At 41.6% G+C, this 19968-nt stretch overlaps 1 protein-coding gene across 1 annotated transcript; it reads right to left on the reverse strand.

Annotated features, from left to right (window-relative positions):
• Window positions 1-951: 951 nt before the first annotated feature.
• On the reverse strand, window positions 952-6121 carry nfkbib (nuclear factor of kappa light polypeptide gene enhancer in B-cells inhibitor, beta). The gene is made up of 6 exons (XM_079814480.1): window positions 5281-6121; window positions 5074-5191; window positions 3451-3655; window positions 3229-3317; window positions 2854-3090; window positions 952-2768 (listed from the first exon to the last, which is right to left on the reverse strand). The coding sequence occupies exons 1-6, from the start codon at window positions 5769-5771 to the stop codon at window positions 2724-2726; spliced, it is 1185 nt and encodes a 394-aa protein (XP_079670606.1). The 5' UTR covers window positions 5772-6121; the 3' UTR covers window positions 952-2723.
• Window positions 6122-19968: the final 13847 nt, after the last annotated feature.

The following is a 19968-nucleotide window of genomic DNA, read 5'->3' on the forward strand; positions in this document are numbered from 1 at the left end:
AGTCTCCAGACCTAAATCCAATAGAGAATCTTTGGAGGGAGCTCAAACTCCGTGTTTCTCAGCGACAGGCCAGAAACCTGACTGATCTAGAGAAGATCTGTGTGGAGGAGTAGGCCAAAATCCCTCCTGCAGTGTGTGCAAACCTGGTGAAAAACTACAGGAAACGTTTGACCTCTGTAATTGCAAACAAAGGCTACTGTACCAAATATTAACATTGATTTTCTCAGGTGTTCAAATACTTATTTGCAGCTGTATCATACAAATAAATAGTAAAAAAATCATACATTATGATTTCTGGATTTTTTTTTTTTAGATTATGTCTCTCACAGTGGACATGCACCTACGATGACAATTTCAGACCCCTCCATGATTTCTAAGTGGGAGAACTTGCAAAATAGCAGGGTGTTCACATACTTATTTTCCACACTGTATATATGAAGACTTCAGATGCAAAAGTCTCTAAGTCCGTCTGACGTTTTTCTTTAAAATAAGCAATTTTGTCAGGCTTCTATGTATTGGTTTCTACCTAAGTACCGGTACTTCTGAATGGGCTGAGGCTGGGATTTAGTGGGTTTAAAGTGAAGGTATTTTAGGAACATATACTTTATGAGGAGAGCATTCACTCAGTATCGTTATCTAATTTTTGACCAAAGTGGCTTTTAGAGGCTTTTGCATCTGAACTCTTCATATATAAATCTGTTACTTTTTTTTTTTTAAAGTGCAAGTGTATATAAAAAGGAGATCATGAATGTTTAAAAATAACAAAGCAGAGGCTAATCCAGTCAGGATGATCTCTTTTGAATGAAGTGTCATTTCAAAACCTGCAGCCATTCGCACATAATATACATTCTGCATTATTTGGGTTCCGATAAGACAGAACTCACAGAAGATGCAGCTACAGTGTATTTGAGTGATTATGTGCGCAAGACAAATAAAACTAAAATAAACGTCTTCACATCATTCTTGTTTATTGTCCATTTGAATGGTTTCAGTTTTTCAGTCAATTCACCATCACCAAGTAAACTGAAATATGTACAGATGAGAGGAAAGAAACATTCGAATGCAAATCCAGCTTCCCCTAAAATCAATCGTACCTCTCAAGGTTTAAGACATGGCTACACTTGTTTCATTAATCCCTAAATGTTAGTCCCTCCTCTATCTTTATTCTTACATCTAGAAAGACATATTCTTAATGGATGAATAACCATCAACTTTGTAATTTAAAACAGGACAAACTTAATCTGCTCAACAGCATACAGTCAACTCGCAGAGGACAAGTACCAGTCGATCCTGAGCCCTGTTTTCCAAAGGAGTGTCTGTATTAACAGAAGGCACCAATTATCGAGAATTTTGTGCTCACCCCAATAAACAGAATATCTGAAATAGGCCTATAAACAGGTGACTGTATATGTCCACAACCATAATGCCCCAATAGCATGTGTGAGTGAATAGAGATTTTCTCCACTTTTGTAGCAAATGAAAACAGTCTGTCAGACAGAACCAGTTTAATCAGATCTGAATATATATATAATTTTTTATATATTTTTAAATGCTTTAATAAGACAAAAAATAATTGTGTTTAATGTAATTTGGAATGTTTGTTAGTTGCTTCGCAGTTCAAATAATGATAGTGTAACTAAGTGGTTAGTTAAGTATAAACTCTAATTCTATTTCTGTGCATTCAATCCAAAGTTTTGACTTTGTTGCCATTTGTATTGTATAATTCTGTGATATCTGTAATTAGTTTATCCTCTGTCTGACCTACTCTCCGTCTCTGCATTCAGCATATCCAGCTCTTGTCTATCCTATTTCAACCCTAACACCCATTATATGTGAAGAAAGAAGAAGAATAAAAATCCACTGTAAACACACAACAGACAATTGGGAGGTCAACATGGAAACAGTGACACTCCACTCGAAAAACACAGCCAATAGTGGGTTTAACAGTAATAGTAAGTAAACCAGTTTAATAAAAACCATTAATTTTCTCTTCAAGATTTCCTCAGCTAAATCAGGCTAATAATTTATTTTTAAAAATAAAGAAAGCAAGCCACTATTGTCATGTTGTGGACATAATTGATCTACCCACTAGTAGGAGTATCACAGCCATGCTGCTTAGGTGTTTATCATCCAGGGAATTTGGTTCTTAAAGCGATAGCTCACCCTGAAATCAAATAATTTACTCATCCTCATGTCATTCCAAACCTGTGTGACTTTAATTCTTATGTAGAACACAAAAATATATATTTTACCCAAAGATTTGATAGATATCTTGTCCAAACAACATTTGACCTCATTGCCATTTTGTGTGCACAAACAAATCTTCTCCAGAAGAGAGAAAGTCATACAGGTTTGAAACATCATGAGGATGAGTAAATGATGACATAATATTCATCTTTAAGTAAACTATCCCTTTAATTATGCCACACACAAGATGAGCCAGTGAGAGGTTTTACTAAATAAAAAGCTGCCTCCATTATTATAGCTTTGAAAAGGCTTTGCGTGATGTCAGGCTTAAATAACTTAGGTCCATGACTAACAGAATCTAGCTATGTATTCCATTGAACCAGAAGCAGCATACTGACATCATACTGTACCTTAAAGCAAAATACACACACACACACAGACACGCATAATAGCCTCCACCAAATACACTCAGACAGCACAATTGTTCAGCTGGAGTTCAAAGGGTCTAATGGCAGAGTAGTGTCCATGTTTTACAGCTACAGCACTCGCTGTCCATTAATGATGACATCATCAAACTCCTCCTGTAACAGATTATAACAGAAATTATAAGTACATAATCATACTTTTAAGCATTTTTGTTAGTGTGTGTGTCGTTTTGGCTCTAACCTCCTCACTCTCTCTGTACTCCTCCTCTTCCTCATCATCCTGTGTGTATGAGGCCCCATGGGCACTAAGTAGGGCCTGCACCTCTTTGTTGGGTCTGTAAAGGGCGCAGTAGTACGGGGTGTAGCCGGCATACGAGCGCTGATTCACCAATGCGCCAGCACACAATAATAACTGCACTACTGCTGACCTTTGACCTTCCACCGCCCAATGCAATGGAGACCGACCTGACCCCAAATCCTACAAAGCCAGAGTTAATGATTAAAAAAAACAAACAAAAAAACAGCTTTGAACAATGAAATATAATATTCAAGAAGAAGATTATATTCTTTTATAAAAAAAACATGGCAGTATTTCAATCGAATGGTAATTACTCACTCGTTGATTGGCATCTGCTCCTGCCTCCAGCAGCATTTTGATGATGTCACAATTGCCCCTATGTACAGCCAGGTGCAGTGCACTAACACCTTAAAGAGACAGATGAAAGGAGAACGGGATAGTATGGATGGATGGAAAAGACAGATGTAAACTGATAAAATGAATGAGATTAAAATATTAATCACAGTGAAAATATGTCTGCTTGAGTTTTTTGTAGTGTACCTGCATAATTGGTGATACTTAGGTGGTCCGGTGGGGTTCGTGAGCAGCTGGTGAGCTCTCTCACACACTCTGTGCGGCGCTCTCGGACAGCCAGGTGTAAAGGTGTGTTGCCGCCCCTCTCTTGGATCTCCGCACTGGCTCCACTCCACAACAGCGCCCGAACACACTCACTCCGGTCTACGATGACTGCTAAATGTAGAGCGGTCTGAGCAACGAGAGGGTGAAAAAAGTTACATTGGTGGCACATCAGTGTTGCCATGTACACTTTACCATAAGCAAAGACCCTTTCAAGAAAAGTCTGTTCACTCAGCGGCCATTTTTGCAACAGCTCCGGGCAGCTAATCTCTTCTCGTCTGTGCCAGTCTCCTATGCTGTTGACGTAGTAAATACAGTGCAGCGATTTCGAAGCGCTTCATCAGAATGCCGGCTAACACTACGCCAACAGCATAGGAGACTGGCACAGACGAGAAGAGATTGTTGAATAAAATCGCTATTTTTGTTTGTTCATGCGCAAAAAAAAGTATTCTCGTCGCTTCATACAATTAAGGTTGAACCACTGGAGTCACATGGACTATTTTAACGATTAACTTCCTTTCTGGGCCTTGAAAGTGTTAATTAAATTGCAGTCTATGGAGGGATCAGAGAACTCTCCAATTTCATCAAAAATATCTTCATTTGTGTTCCGAAGATGAACGAAGGTCTTACGGGTCTGGAACGACATGAGGCTGAGTAATTAATAACAGAATTTTCATTTTTGGGTTAATCTATCCCTTTAATATGCCGTTGTTATAAAAATGCAACAACAGTTTTTTTTTATTCAGGCAGTTTTTAATGTTTGTCAATTTTTATTTGTTAGAGTTATTTTTTACATGCTATATTCATTACCTATTTGTTTACCTTAACAAAGATTTGACACTTTAGTGATAGTGCACTATATATTTTTCTGACTATTTATTGATGTAGAAATGTTTTGTATGTGAGGGAGGGAAATTGCAAACATTACAGAATTTCTTTTTTTTTTTTTTTTATAAAAGTTTGTTCAGTTCAGTGCTGTTGTTGTCAAAAACAGAATTAAAACAATAAATAAATAAATATTGGTTCTATATATTGGTTATTGGGCACATAAACTTGCAAATAATTGGTATTGGTTATTAAAAAAATCAATATCGGTCGATCTTTAAAACGTTTTTAGGACAGGACGTGATTTTGTCCATCGAGAATGGATTGGATCTTTGTCATTTTCTAATTGCTGCAATCTCATGTGAGTGACAGGTTGCTGAAAGGGAGGGATTATTGTCCTGTCCTCACAGCAACTCATCAGAGAATAAATGTTGTGACAGGGACAGGAAGTTAATGGGGTTTTTTTTTTTATTAAAAATTTAAAAAAAAAAGGTGCAAGGACAAATCATTTACATTCCATAAAAAAAATAAGAATTGTCAAGTATTATTTGATGGTGACTTTGACAGCAAAATGCAATTTAGCATTGTTTAATATCATAATATTTTATGCGACAATAAATCAGATCACTGGAAGTAAAGCGATTCTTCCTGATCCATAGGTACTGTCCTGTCAGAGCAAGATGCCTTTTCTAGAGAGATCTGGCAACACTTGTTTGCGTTTACCTGGCCCAGGTCATTTTGGATGTCCAGGTAAGGAGTCCAGGTCTTGTCCACCACAATTTCTTCAAGCAAGCACTGAACAACACCCCACTGCTCATGAATCAGCGCCAAATGAAGTACCCTGAGAGACAAACAGAACATTTACCGTCTAAATCCAATGTCCTTCCAAACTGACAAACGTATAGGCAACAGACAACTACATAGACTTACGTGTCACCGTCCTCTGACAGAAAGTTGAGCGTGTTGAAGAATTCTTCTCTCCGCTGCCGACCCTCCTCAGTGTCCGAGACCGCCAGTCTGTCTGTACCTGCAGGCTCGCTTAGGATCATGGTGCCGATCCCGTCGGAGAGAGACCCCACCAACGCATCCTCATTAATCGAGTCCCCGATGGCAGAGTCGAGCCTCTCTCCGCCGCCAATCGACACACAATCCATGGTGCCCCTGTGGTCGGACTCGTCCGACGGTGGGATGTCAGGTATGTCAGACACAGATCGATCAGGTGTCCACATCTGCTCGGCCTCTGTGTAAGTGCCGTAGGGACCCTCAAAACCGAGTCCGACACCGCTTAAGGAGTCTAGCCCGCTGTCACACCAGTCCTCCGGGACAGCGTCCACGGCGCCCCGTTTCTCCATAGTGTAGCTCGGTCCAGGCCGTGCATTCTGTCTTCGGGATTCACCGTGAATATCTTGCGTCCCCTCCATTTATATACGAAACATCCGTTAAAATGATGTCAGCTGTAATAAGAGAAACTGCTTTTCTAGACGAACAGTTAACGTTATCTGCTTGCGCCGTTTTCGCCTCTATCCAGGTGGATTGTTTTAGGGGAACAAGATGTGCTCTTTCTGGACAAATTCCCAAACAACAGCGGCAAGCGCTGTCGCACAAGCCTCAGATTCCCTCCATGTCCGGAGCATTATAAAACTACAGATTGCTCACCTTGTGAGCAGCTTACTGTTGCCCAGTTTGTCCAGAAAAGGCCGTGTGGCTGCGTAGGTGTTTTCCTGGGGAATTCCCAAAGCCTCTCTTGTAACCAGACACCATGGGGGAGTGCGCATGCGTAGGGCTCAGTGCGCATGCGCAGCACACGCACACACACACACATACACACATACACATATATAATTAATTGTCAGTTACATTAGTTTCTTTGGGAATTCAACCGCGTTGCGTTTGTTGGGGGAATTTCAAGTGGTTATTAATTTTAACTGTCATTAAATCAAGGCACAGAAACGGCGTGGCCATTTGATCCGTCTTTTAATATTTTGTTTTGTCTTGGGCGTGTTAGATTAATAAAATAACACCTAACATAGACGACAACAACAAGGGAGACCAGGAAATGTTTTACGCTTTGTGTCTCAAACTTTCATGTTCACATTTTTGTCTGCTACAAAATTACAGTAGTTTAAAAAAGTACAAATTATCCATAAATTGTAAATTATTGGCAAGTATGGTGTTGTTAACCACACCGCTACCAGGGTGTGTTTCACGCCAAGAGAAAACATATAAAATGTTGTGATTATATAGGCTAACTATTATATATATTATATTATATTATATTATATTATATTATATTATATTATATTATATTATATTATATTATATTATATTATATATTTATATTATAAAATAAACCACCCCACATGTTAAACAGCCTATATGTAACACTATAGTTTAAATAAAATTGGGAATATATATATATATATATATATATATATATATATATATATATATATATATATATATATATATATATATATATATATATATATATATATATATATATAGGCTATATATATAGGCTATATATATAGGCTATATATATAGTCATAAGTTAACAGTCAGAGTGTGGAGGTTTAACTGTACATTGGAAAGTGTTAACAACACTCGTGATCTGTTCTGTTCAGCCATGTTTTGTTTTTTTTAGCATGAAGCAGATGAGAAGTTTTATATTCTGTAAGTTTATCATTTATATTTTACACAGAGTCTTCTGCTGTCATCTCAAAAGGATGGTGGACATATGATAGTGATTATGCGCAAAAATATGAACACGCTACCATCAGATATTAGGAAAGCTATAGTACACTTAATATTTTTAAAAGTTAGCTAAAAACAAATCTTTTTATCTTGGCATTTAATAGTTAGGCCTACTCCAAATTATGCTTATAATCAATTATGTCCTATTTTTTTATATTTCCTGTCAGATATGTTGTGTAAATCATATGTTTTGTATTTTATTCTGTATGTTGCATTTTACCTTTTTTTTTTAAATTTTTTTATGTATGATGTATGTTTTTATTGAACATGATTTTTTTATGTAAAGCACTGATGTAAATGTAAACAATGTAAAGAACTGCATTATATGCCTGAAAAGTGCTATATAAATAAAGTTTATTATTAAGTTTATTATTATTATTTCATCACTGTAGAGCTAATTTCTAATTAGTTTAACTGATGGTGTTAAAACTCACCGTCTTACAACATTTCCCGGCCTCCACAATCTAGATGTACCTTTGTCAATTTTTTTCTTTTTCATGAAAGCTATGAAAAAACCTCACAGAGCAGGAACTGTTTTTTTAAACATATCAGACACCAGGTGGCAGTGTATCTGTTAATTTCATATTTGTGCCGCTCTCTCTGGTAAACAAAAAAATTAATCCTCACAAATGACAGGATGATGTCATTGTTCATGTTTTTGTGCTCTATTTTATATTTATTAAGGACAAATAATCTTCAATAAAATCTTCAATGAAATCTCTAAATCCCAGTAATATTTAATATATATATATATATAAGAAGCATCTTTGTTAATGTATAATGTGTAACAATATGACTGTTACCAGAAACTGCACCAAAAAAGAAAAGAAAAAAGAAATGGTTCAAGGCAAGGACACTTTTTTTGCTCTGTGTTAACATGTCTTAATCATAAGTGCCACTGAGGGATTGAGGGAAGGATGATTCAGAGTGACTATGAAGCTAAATGGAGTGATGAAAAGAAAGAGTCATTGGATAAAACGAAATGTGTTTTGAAGGTCTCTCCTCTCTCTCTCTCTCTCTCTCTCTCTCTCTCTCTCTCTCTCTCTCTCTCTCTCTCTGTGTGTGTGTGTGTGTGTGTGTGTGTGTGTGTGTGTTTTGTGTTGTGAGGAATAAAGGTCCCCGCTCCCCGCAGAAACAGTAAAACCGCTTACACTGAGAGTAGCCAATGGTCTTCGGAATGAAAATGGCTTAATAAACACAGTGAATAGTGATTAATGAACATCTAAAAAAGTGCAGAATCATGTTTCTGTGAGGTTGAAGGGCAGGATCAGGGGATGGAAAATATAATTAGCTCAGTATAAAAACAATAGAAGTCAATAGAAACTCCCGTTATAGAAAATCAGGCATGCAAGGATCCTAAAAGGTGCTGGGATGAATGGGATGTTGATGGAATTTGAGGGGATTGCTGACAGAGTTTAAGTTTGCCTCTCTCTCTCTCTCTCTCTCTCTCTCTCTCTCTCTCTCTCTCTGTGTGTATCTGCATTGCAGTTTTTTCAGCGGGACAGACTCCTTATGCCTCTGATAAGAAACCCACTCCCATACCCACCAATCTCCTTCAAGAAGAGAGGAAGTGTGTGATGAAATAGAGACAGAGAGGCGTGATAGGCATGTTTTTACTTTGACTTATTATAACTTGTTCCTCCTGCACCTCGCTGTGCTCTACTGCTCTGTCAATCGCTCAATGCCTGTGGTCTCCTCTCTTTGTACTGTAGGCTGTGCTTTGCTCTGTTCACTGTGACGTCCTTTGTGCTGTGGTCTGTGTGATGGATGTTTTCAGTCTCTGTCAAGAGCAATTAGGAAATAAGATTAGCCCTGCAATTAATTTATGCTGCTTTATAGACCTTGATATCAGTATAGGGCTGGGTGCAACTGATATAATATAAAAATTATATTAATTGTTACGTACTGCTCCGAGACTCAAAAGGTTGGAGATCCAAATTCAGCTTTTATTAGAAGGACAATCCAGACATGTAATCCAAAATACAGGCAATAGGTCAATATCCAGGCACCCAGTCCAAACAAGGCAGGGGACAGAGGCAAAAGGGTAATCCAAGAAACAGGCAAGAACCCCCACCCCCCACCCCCCACCCCCCACCCCCCACCCCCCAAAAAAAACCAAGAGACAAGAACCAGGGAAACGCTCAGAGATGCAGTGTAACAACATACAAAAACTTGTAGTGAATGACAGGGTGAACAGGCTAGATGTAGGCAGAAGTAATGAGGTAAATGAGACACAGGTGTAAACAATGAGTGCTGATGAGTCCGGGCAAAGGATTACAGGTAATGTAGTCTTTGATGGAATGACAGTCCAGGGTGGAGTGCCCTCTGGTGGTAATCAGGGGCACTCTCACTGGTGAATCTGACAATAATATAATAAAACACTAACCTAAAGGATTATTAGGAACACCTGTTCAATTTCTCATTAATGCAATTATCTAATCAACCAATCACATGGCAGTTGCTTCAATGCATTTAGGAGTGTGGTCCTGGTCAAGACAATCTCCTGAACTCCAAACTGAATGTCAGAATGGGAAAGAAAGGTGATTTAAGCTATTTGGAGCGTGGCATGGTTGTTGGTGCCAGACGGGCCGGTCTGAGTATTTCACAATCTGCTCAGTTACTGGGATTTTCACGCACAACCATTTCTAGGGTTAATGGTGTGAAAAGGGAAAAACATTCAGTATGTGGCAGTCCTGTGGGCGAAAATGCCTTGTTGATGCTAGAGGTCAGACTAGAATGGGCCGACTGATTCAAGCTGATAGAAGAGCAACTTTGACTGAAATAACCACTCGTTACAACCGAGGTATGCAGCAAAGCATTTGTGAAGCCACAACACGTACAACCTTGAGGCTGATGGGCTACAACAGCAGAAGACCCCACCGGGTACCACTCATCTCCACTACAAATAGGAAAAAAAGGCTACAATTTGCACGAGCTCACCAAAATGTTGCCAGGTCTGATGAGTCTCGATATCTGTTGAGACATTCAGATGGTAGAGTCAGAATTTGGCGTAAACAGAATGAGAACATGGATCCATCATGCCTTGTTACCACTGTGCAGGCTGGTGGTGGTGGTGTAATGGTGTGGAGGATGTTTTCTTGGCACACTTTAGGCCCCTTAGTGCCAATTGGGCATCGTTTAAATGCCACGGCCTACCTGAGCATTGTTTCTGACCATTTCCATCCCTTTATAACAACCATGTACCCATCCTCTGATGGCTACTTCCAGCAGGATAATGCACCATGTCACAAAGCTCGAATCATTTCAAATTGGTTTCTTGAACATGACAATGAGTTCACTGTACTAAAATGGCCCCCACAGTCACCAGATCTCAACCCAATAGAGCATCTTTGGGATGTGGTGGAACGGGAGCTTCGTGCCCTGGATGTGCATTCCACAAATCTCCATCAACTTGAAGATGCTATCCTATCAATATGGGCCAACATTTCTAAAGAATGCTTTCAGCACCTTGTTGAATCAATGCCACGTAGAATTAAGGCAGTTCTGAAGGCGAAAGGGGGTCAAACACAGTATTAGTATGGTGTTCCTAATAATCCTTTAGGTGAGTGTATATGGGTTCAAGTTAATATTGTTTACTTGTATAAGTGATTTTTTTTATGTTTTGTAATTGTAAATAAATGATAAATAATAACATCTGATAATCAAGTCAGATTATATGTGTGTGTGTGTGTCTGTGTGTGTGTATTTAGCCATCAGTATTAGTCTTGGTATCAATGATACTGGCCTTCATTCATAGTACCGTGTAAAAAATGCAATTAAAACAAATATTCCACATTTTTCCACATTAATTTGGAGATTCAGTGTGGATTTGCAATTACAGAAAACTGTACAATTGTTTTTTTAGCAACCCTAACGATGAAAGAAAATCCACGTTATCTCTGTGTATGTATATTGGATGGGTGTTGCTCAGTATTAAGTGTGAGAAAGTGTATGTTTATCTCAGACTTGTACATCTTTCATTCTTAGCCTGCCTGCACTGCCATTTAAAAATGTGTGTGTGGGGGTGGTTGGGGTGTGGATGGAAAAAACAGTGTAAAAACTGGATGCAGATCATTTGATTTTGAAAGTCTGATTTTTGTGTGAAGAGTGAGAAATGGGGTTCAGGTATTATCATGTACTATTTAAATTTGATCAGGATGAGCATGCCGATTATTAAAATGAAAGTGAGGCACTGAAGGAGAATCCCTCTCTAGGTGTGGGGTTGAGCTTTGACGGGGTGGCTGATGGTGAATGCTGAGCTGCAGACCAGATCTGCTGCCACAGCACTTTTCTCTGGTCATTCCTCAAGACACACTCACTCACACACACACGCACACACACACACGCACACACACACACACACACACACACACACACGCACGCACACACACACACACACACACACACACACACACACCGCTTTACACCCTGACTATAAGAGGCTCCTAATCTCAGTAACACTCTCAGAAATGTATTAAGTCTGAACCAGCACTGCAGAGTGCTGCACTGCGCTATATACAATCAACATTAAAGAACAATACACTTGTAAAAATACATCATAGCGCTGTAAGGAAATTGTATCTAGACTGCACAAAAGGACCTCTTGCCTGGTGGAGTGAAGTTTTATGGTGTTTAAAAATAATATTTTAAACTGCTTGGTTTGTTTACACTATAAAAAGCCTCTGGACTTGGAACGATGTGCTAGCTTGTGAATGTTGAGTAGAGGAAAACTAGCCCAGCCCACACAGTCAGAGTCCATCACAGCACTGCAGAGAAGACCCCACAAGTTCATTATGATAAACACCCTCTCTTCAGGAAAACAGCAATCGCTGTTTTATCATCCAGGTGTGTGCACTATCAAATACTCGTCAAATAGATGTTGTTTTCCAGTTTTATATTGTTTTGTACTAAAGCAGCTTTTTTTGGTCAACGTGTGTTTTTAGTAAACGTGCAATATTTCACATGCTGATAGTAATGATAAAGCTTATATTTATCCATGTGAGATAAGGTGAGCTGTATCTGCATTATGTAACTCTATTCCAGCTGCTGTTACCTGAAAGCTCCCATTCTCTAATTCACAAAGACGCCGCCATTTTGTGCTCTCTCTCTCTCCATTTCTCCCTTTCTTTGCTTTCGTATACACACTCGCATATATGTTTGTTGGTGGGGATGTTCTATTAACTTCTATGTTTTTTAATATTTGCTCCGTATAGTGGTGTGCGATATTTACAAAAATGTATATCTATATATTTTCTGGGATTTTGTTGATAATGATTAGATTATATTTTGCTGAGTGTGTGTTTGTGCTGGTACCTTGACTGATTTAGACAGCTCTTGGACAACTTAAACTTTTCATATTCTTAATTTTTTGTACTGTGGTCAGTTCACAGCAGTGACAGAAATTAACTTTTCCATTAAGGACCGATATTTACTACTATAAATGTATTTCCTGGGGCATTTTTATACCTTTTATACGCTATTTTTTCTAACCCGCAATTGTAATTGTTACTCGCAACTCAGGAAGTTTGGATGGACCTCATCCCTTTTTTAATTGCAATTGCAAATAGGCTTTCACTACACACTGTAACTTATATAGACCGCCATTTTGATTTAATGGGGTTTTTAAAAGAATACCCAGCAAGCAATAGCTGTCATTTATTTCACTGTCTCGGTTAACTATAGACCCGATATAGTCTGGCTATTAGACGTCTTATAAATGCAAAATTGCTTGCTGGGACTGTATGTATGTGGTGTTTGCATGTGTGTGTTGTTGATGGGTGTATGGTAGTCTTCGCCTTCTGATCCGTTTCTGAATGTCAGAACATCTTTACTGTCTCTATAATCTTTCTCTAAGTCAATCTCTCTCCCACTATCATTCACATGAGTCATGTAAGGAACTTAACGTCTGGTTCTGCTGCTCAAGTACAGCTAGGCTGAGACTGTCACTCTGCAACTCCTGGTAAATATTTGATGCTGTTTGCTATTATACCAGTCTGAACACACTTTCATCACTCTGGGGTTCTTGTACCAGAGAATACATATTTCTGGAGTTTGCATTCTGAAGCAAACACTGTGTTTTAGGTTGTAATGTGTGTGGAAGAAAGGGATTGTTTATACTTCAGACTTTCAGGAAACCATCTCTAGAGCACACAGGGGAAATCATGAGAAGTCTACATTACTTAAAGCACTGTACCTATGAAGCTGAAGTGACAGTGTGTTAAGCGTCCGTGTGTGTATGCATGACTGTGCGGTTTTGTCTGGGAGTTGGAGCGCAGCAGATTAGCTGTGAGCACTTAAGTCTGCTTTCGTCCTCTGATGTGATTCTTTCTGATTCCCTTTTTTCTTCTTTCTTCCTTCATCTCTCTCTCTCTCTCTCTCTCTCTCTCTCTCTCTCTCTCTCTCTCTCTCTCTCTCTCTCCCTCTCTCTCTCTCTCTCTCTCTCTCTCTCTCTCTGATGAGAGGTTTTGGGCGTCTGAGGGTTCCCACATGAAGAAGGGTGACTTATTGGGCTTTTTTCTGTCTAATACTTTACTTTTTTCTATAATAAAATTTAAATATTTTGAATGTAAAGAAGAATAGTTATATTTATTTCAATTTGTGTGAGGTATACGGGAGTTTTCTTTCGGTTGGGGTCAGGATGTAGGGGTAGCTCCACCTGTTTCCCTTCGTCACGGCGTCAGGTGTGTTCCTGTGACCAGTGTGACTGTGGAGGATGTGTTGATGGCTGTTGGAGAGGAGATTGGGTACGAGAATATTGCATTGGCATCTCGTATGAATAAAGCTGTGTTTCAAGTTACCCATCTGATAAGCAAACACTGGAAGCATGAAGTGCTTTGAGTGTGGGGATATTGGTCATAAGAGTCTAGCATGCCCACATAAAGCTGGGATTAGTGGGGAGAACTCTGGGCAAAGTAGGCCTACTGCAGTCGTCATGGCGAATGCCTCAGAGGACGCGCTGCCTCCAGTTGTGACACTCAAGTAGTTGAACAGACTGAAAGTGTTCTAATTACGGTCAAAATGAGAAAGTGGTTGCTGAAACAGAATCAGTGAGCAGATTGTGAGTGACCAGATATATGGTGAAGTGGCAAGTGCTAATGTTGATACATCAAAGGGTGAAGAAAGTTGTGATACAGAGATGAAAGATGATGATATGCTTTCTGAGATTTCTGATATGGGGTCACAGATAGTGGGAGAGGTGTATACTTTACAAGAGATAAATTACTTCCTTGATACGATATTTGGTAAGACTGTTGATGTGAATTTATTGCGACAGTGTTGATGTTTCAAAGAATGGTCAGCTATGAGACTTTGGATAAGAAGAAGAGATTTCAATTGAAGAAGATGGTTTGTCTGGCTATCACCAGACCAAGCTCAATTTAAGATTTAACACTGGTCTGGGGAGTCTGCTATGTATTTTCTACTGCACAAGAGGCGTGACCAATGAGCATAAATTAAATGACTCTGTACACAATTGGATAGTCCTTCAGCCAATCAGACCACAAGAGGCGTGATAAACGAGCATAATTCAAATGACTCTGTACGCAATTGGATAGTCCTTCAACCAATCAGACCACAAGAGGCGTGATTAACGGGCAACGACCCATCGCTTCTCTATCCGTCATCGTGTTAAACCTGCCAATAGCGTGCCAGGTGGATAAGCCAGTCTGTGATTGGTTCCCGCAAAAGTGTAACAGAAGCAGTAGAAATGCCATCCAGAAGTATGATGATAGAGTGTGTCTTGTAATTGGTGGGGACTGGAATTGCACAACAAATTTTACATTGGACCGAAATGGGGAAGAGCCTCATAGTCAATCAAGTATCACACTGTTAAAAGTTATAATGAATGTCAATTAATAGATGTATGGAGAACGTCTCGGTTACGTATGTAACCCTCGTTCCCTGAAGGAGGGAATGGAGACGCCACGTCGGAGAACCGACGAATAGGATTCTCGCTCGCGAGAGCCAATCTACTTCGAGTGTAACTAAACGAGCCAATGCACATTGGCATGCAATGATTGCACCAGGTGCTCATGCCATGCCGTGCAGGTATAAATGAGACACAGTTGATTGCATCAAATCAGCCTTTTGCTTATGTAGCAAATTAGCTCTATATGAAATATTAATAATAAATAATAACTGGTTATAATTTATTATGAATATTTGGATTAGTTAATATAATTAATTTACTGTCGTAAATTAATTTTACAAACAATGAACCTATTTGTCCCATGAACACTCAGGATCAATTGTTTATTAACTCTAAGAAATGTACATTCCGGGGCATGGGAAATGTCTTTCTTAATTTACGATACTACTAAGAGCAGTAACCAAGATCTAAATGATTAGTGACTCCAGTTATGAGCTTGAGACACGGACAACTTTATGTGTAACATGAAAAAGATTTTATTAACTAGTCTAAACACTTAAACTACTCTAACATACACACACATACATGCATACAGTTTACCAAGGGAAAAAGAGCTGAAGCAGAATACAGGGAAGCAAGAAGTTACAGCATTGTCTGAAATTCAGCAGATCAACAGCCTTGAGCAAACCATCAGTTTAGTTCTAAAATGCCCTTCTTTAAAAGGGGTAAGGATACTTAATGTATCAAATAATGAGACTAAGTTTGATACTTGCATGTCTCGCCCATTTGAATTAAACTGTCCTGATGCAATTTGTTGAGGCTCCAGTTGATCCTTGCTGATGTGGTCTTGATGAGAGAGAACCAGTGGTAGTCAGTGTATCTTTGGTGAATGGAAAGACAAGGCCGCAGCCTGGCACAAGCTTTGGTGGGTCCTTAGAGGCTTCTAGTTTAGCATCATCTTCACGTCAGCATTTCAGAAAAAGAAAAAGCCCCAGCTAAAAGCTGATCAGTTACTTTAAAGCGTGAAGATGGCACACCCCCTGGAGGTGCGAGATCCAATGAAAAGATTTCCCTTTGGAGGGAAATTTTACGACCCTTTGTGTTCTAGCAGGGCATTTGAATATGTACTTTCATTGGTTGTTTAAGAAAAGAATCTTTAAGATTCTTATAATACTAATGCATCCCAAAGTTAGCAACATGTAATGTAAATTAACAAATCGGAGACGAAGATTGGCTTTTTTTAGAGACCAAACATGCCTCACATATAATGTTGGTTACCCATAATATGCAAAGTCTGAAACATTAACCCAATTGAGTTTACAAGAATACAAACGCCACATAAAAGGGAAAATCATGAGATGGGAAAATTGGATACATGTTTACACATTTATCAAGTGGATATATATAGACTATATATATAGGATTAACATGCTTTTTATTCCTCTAACTCTGCAAGAGTTTATGTGAGAGTCACAGCTCTCAGGACATTCTTTTCCGTCGTAAAACCCAGTCTCAGTGTGTGTCCTGTAACAAGACACTGCGTCCTGCCAGGGTATTAGCTTCATTTGGGGAACGTTTGACAGTCCTTATTTGGGAGAGTGAGTTTGCTGGATTATTCATTAAATAAATGAATAATATGTGTGTGTCTGATTGGTCCAGACGCTACACTGAGGAGCCGAGTAGGTAGACAGGCACCCCAGCAGGGTACAGAGGACATGGCGACGGGACGTGGCATCTCTGTTCCCTCCTTCAGGGAACGAGGGTTACATACGTAACCGAGACGTTCCCATTCAGTCGGTCACTCTCGACACCACGTCGGAGTACGAAGGAGTTATGTGGAGTACAATGCTGAGCCGTAGCCCGCAACGGAGGAGGGGGCTCAGTCCCACTGATGGGAAGGCTCTACCAAGGGAAAGACACAGCCTTCCCGTAGGAGCGACCGTGGAAAGATATATGGGATCCCCGCAGGGTCACTCATATAACCCGAGCCCAATACCGGTTCTCACAGATTCAGCGGCAAGGGGCCTGATGCCAGACGCTCCGCCACGTCGGGCACTGAGGGTGATGGAGGACTCACAGAGTTTGCTTCTGGAGAATAAGAGTGCCGGAGCACAGCAAGCCGACAAGAGCCAGGGCCTCTCAGTGCTTCTACCCGTTTGAGGTGAGAACACAGGAGGAGCCTGGCTCTACACGTAGGCTATAGAATCTAGTGAACGTGTTGGGTGTCGCCCGGCCCGCAGATCTACAGATGTCTGACAGCGAGGCGCCACGTGCCAGCGCCCAGGAGGATGCAACACTTCTAGTAGAGTGTGCTCGCACCCTGAGCAGACAGGGCACACCTTGTGCTTGGTAAGCCAAGGTGATGGCATCCACTATCCAGTGGGCCATGCTCTGCTTGGAGACAGCCTTTCCCTTCTGCTGGCCTCCGTGACAGACAAAGAGCTGATCTGAGGTTCTGATGCTTTGAGTTCTGTCCACATAGATCCGCAGAACGCGGACGGGACAGAGCAAAGCTAGGGCTGGGTCTGCCTCCTCCGGGGGCAGCGCTTGCAGGGTCACCACCTGGTCCCTGAAGGGAGTGGTAGGAACCTTGGGCACATAGCCAGGCCGGGGTCTCAGTACCACGTGGGTATCACCCGGCCCCGAACTCTAGGCACGATTCGTTGACCGAAAATGCCTGCAGGTCCCCTACCCTCTTGATGGAGGCTAATGCAGCCAACAGCAAAGTCTTCACAGACAGAATCTTTAGCTCTGCTGTCTGCAAAGGCTCAAATGGGGCATTCTGAAGTGCTCAGAGCACCAGAGCAAGATCCCAAGAGGGTATGGAGGGGGGGCGAGGAGGATTTAACCACCTCGCCCCCATAAGGAACCTGGCGACCAGGTCGTGCTTCCCAACCGTCTTACCTTCTACGTGGTCGTGATAGGCGGATATTGCAGCAACATAGACCTTGAGGGTGGAGGGCGACAGCCTACACTCCAACCCTTGATGCAGGAAGGAAAGCACAGACGCGATCGAACATCTTTGGGGGTCTTCTCAGCGAGAAGAACACCACTCGACGAACAGGTTCCACTTCAAGGCGTAAGCCTGTCTTGTAGACGGTGCTCATGCCGAAGTGATGGTGTTAACTACCTCTTGGGGTAAGTCACCTAGAACCTCCGGTTTCCGTCCAGGGGCCAAACATGAAGCTTCCACAGGTCGCGGGTGCTACAGGGTGCCCCGTCTCTGAGTCAGAAGGTCCTTCCTCAGAGGAATCGGCCAAGGAGGGGCTGTCGCGAGGAGGATAAGTTCTGGGAACCAGGTCCGGTTGGGCCAGTACGGCGCCACCAACAGGACTTGCTCCTCGTCCTCCCTGACCTTGCACAGAGTCTGTGCAAGTAGGCTCACTGGGGGAAACGCATACTTGCACAGCCCCTGGGGCCAGCTGTGCGCAAGGACATCCGTGCCGAGTGTACCCTCGGTCAGCGAATAGAACCACTGGCAGTGGGACGTTTCTGGGGAGGCAAACAGGTTGACCTGTGCCACCCCGAACTGTCTCCAAATGTGCTGAACCACCTGGGGGTGGAGTCGCCACTCCCCTGGGAGCGCAGCTCGTGAAAGCTTGTCGGCCACACGGTTGTGCACACCAGGGACATGAATGGCCCGAAGCGACCTCAGACACTTCTGACTCCAGAGGAGGAGATGGCAGGTGAGTTGCGACATGCGACGGGAGCGCAGACCACCTTGTCGTTTGCGCAACGGTCGCAGTGTTGTCCGTGCGGACCAGTACATATTTGCCCCATAACTGCCCTTTGAGGCAGCTCAGAGCAAGATGCGCTGCTAGCAACTCGAGGCAATTGATATGCCAATGCAGGTGCGGGCCCGTCCAAACCCCTGGTACTGCATGCCCGTTGTACGTGGCTCCCCAGCCCATGGCAGAGGCATCTGTGAAAAACTGTTCCAGGGGCACTCTGGCCCGAATGAACAAGGGGTCTGACCATGGACTGAAGGACTGGCGGCAGGCCGGTGTGATGCTCACCCGGTGAGTGCCGCGTTGCCATGCCCATCTCGGGACTCGGCCGTATAGCCAATGCTGAAGCGGTCTCATATGAAGCAGGCCGAGCGGTGTTACTGCCGCAGCGGCTGCCATATGCCCCAGGAGCCTCTGAAACTGTTTCAGTGGAACCGCCATCCTGCCTTGAAACGTGTTCAGGCAGTTCAGCATCGACTGGACATGCTCCTCTTTGAGGCGCGCTGTCCGCTCAACCGAATCCAGCTCCATACCGAGAAAAGAGATCCTCTGCACGGGGGCGAGTTTGCTCTTCTCCCAGTTGACCCGAAGACCCAACTGGCTGAGGTCCCTGCACCAGGTCCCTGTGTTTGCACAACTGATCCCTGGACTGTGCTAGAATGAGCCAGTCGTCGAGATAGTTAAGGATGCAAACGCCCTGTTCTCTCATGGGCACAAGGGCCCCCTCTGTGACTTTCGTGAAGACATGGGGGGACAGGGACAGCCCGAAGGGCAGGACTTTGTACTGATATGCTCGACCCTCTAACGCAGTGTTTCTCAAACTTTTTCTGCCATTACCCACTTTGGAAGTAGTGAAGGGTTCCGAGCCCCATCTGTCCCCAATCGCCCCAACAAAGTTTTTCCAAACTATCGGTATCTGCATTTATGATGGCCGATAAATGAATATTTGACAAAATTATAAAAACGGATGAAACACCGCTCAACCACATTATGAATGTTGGCGTTTCATAGTTTTATACATTTTATTTATCAGAACTTTAATATATTTTTATGTTCCTTTGTTCTGTTGTGACCATAAAACAAACAAGTTTATTTTTAAACTGCATTATCACATTATTTTAGAGAGGCTGAGGGATCATGAATAACTACAAATAACTAATGTAAGGGAAATCTATATATCTATATATATATGTTTCTCCCGAAACACATGCAAGTAAGTGACCGGGGAACTGGGAGAAGAATAGAGTAAACTTTATAGTTACTTACACT

This window comes from Gobio gobio, assembly GCF_949357685.1.
Source record: "Gobio gobio genome assembly, chromosome: 4".
NCBI classification, from domain to species: Eukaryota; Metazoa; Chordata; class Actinopteri; order Cypriniformes; family Gobionidae; genus Gobio; species Gobio gobio.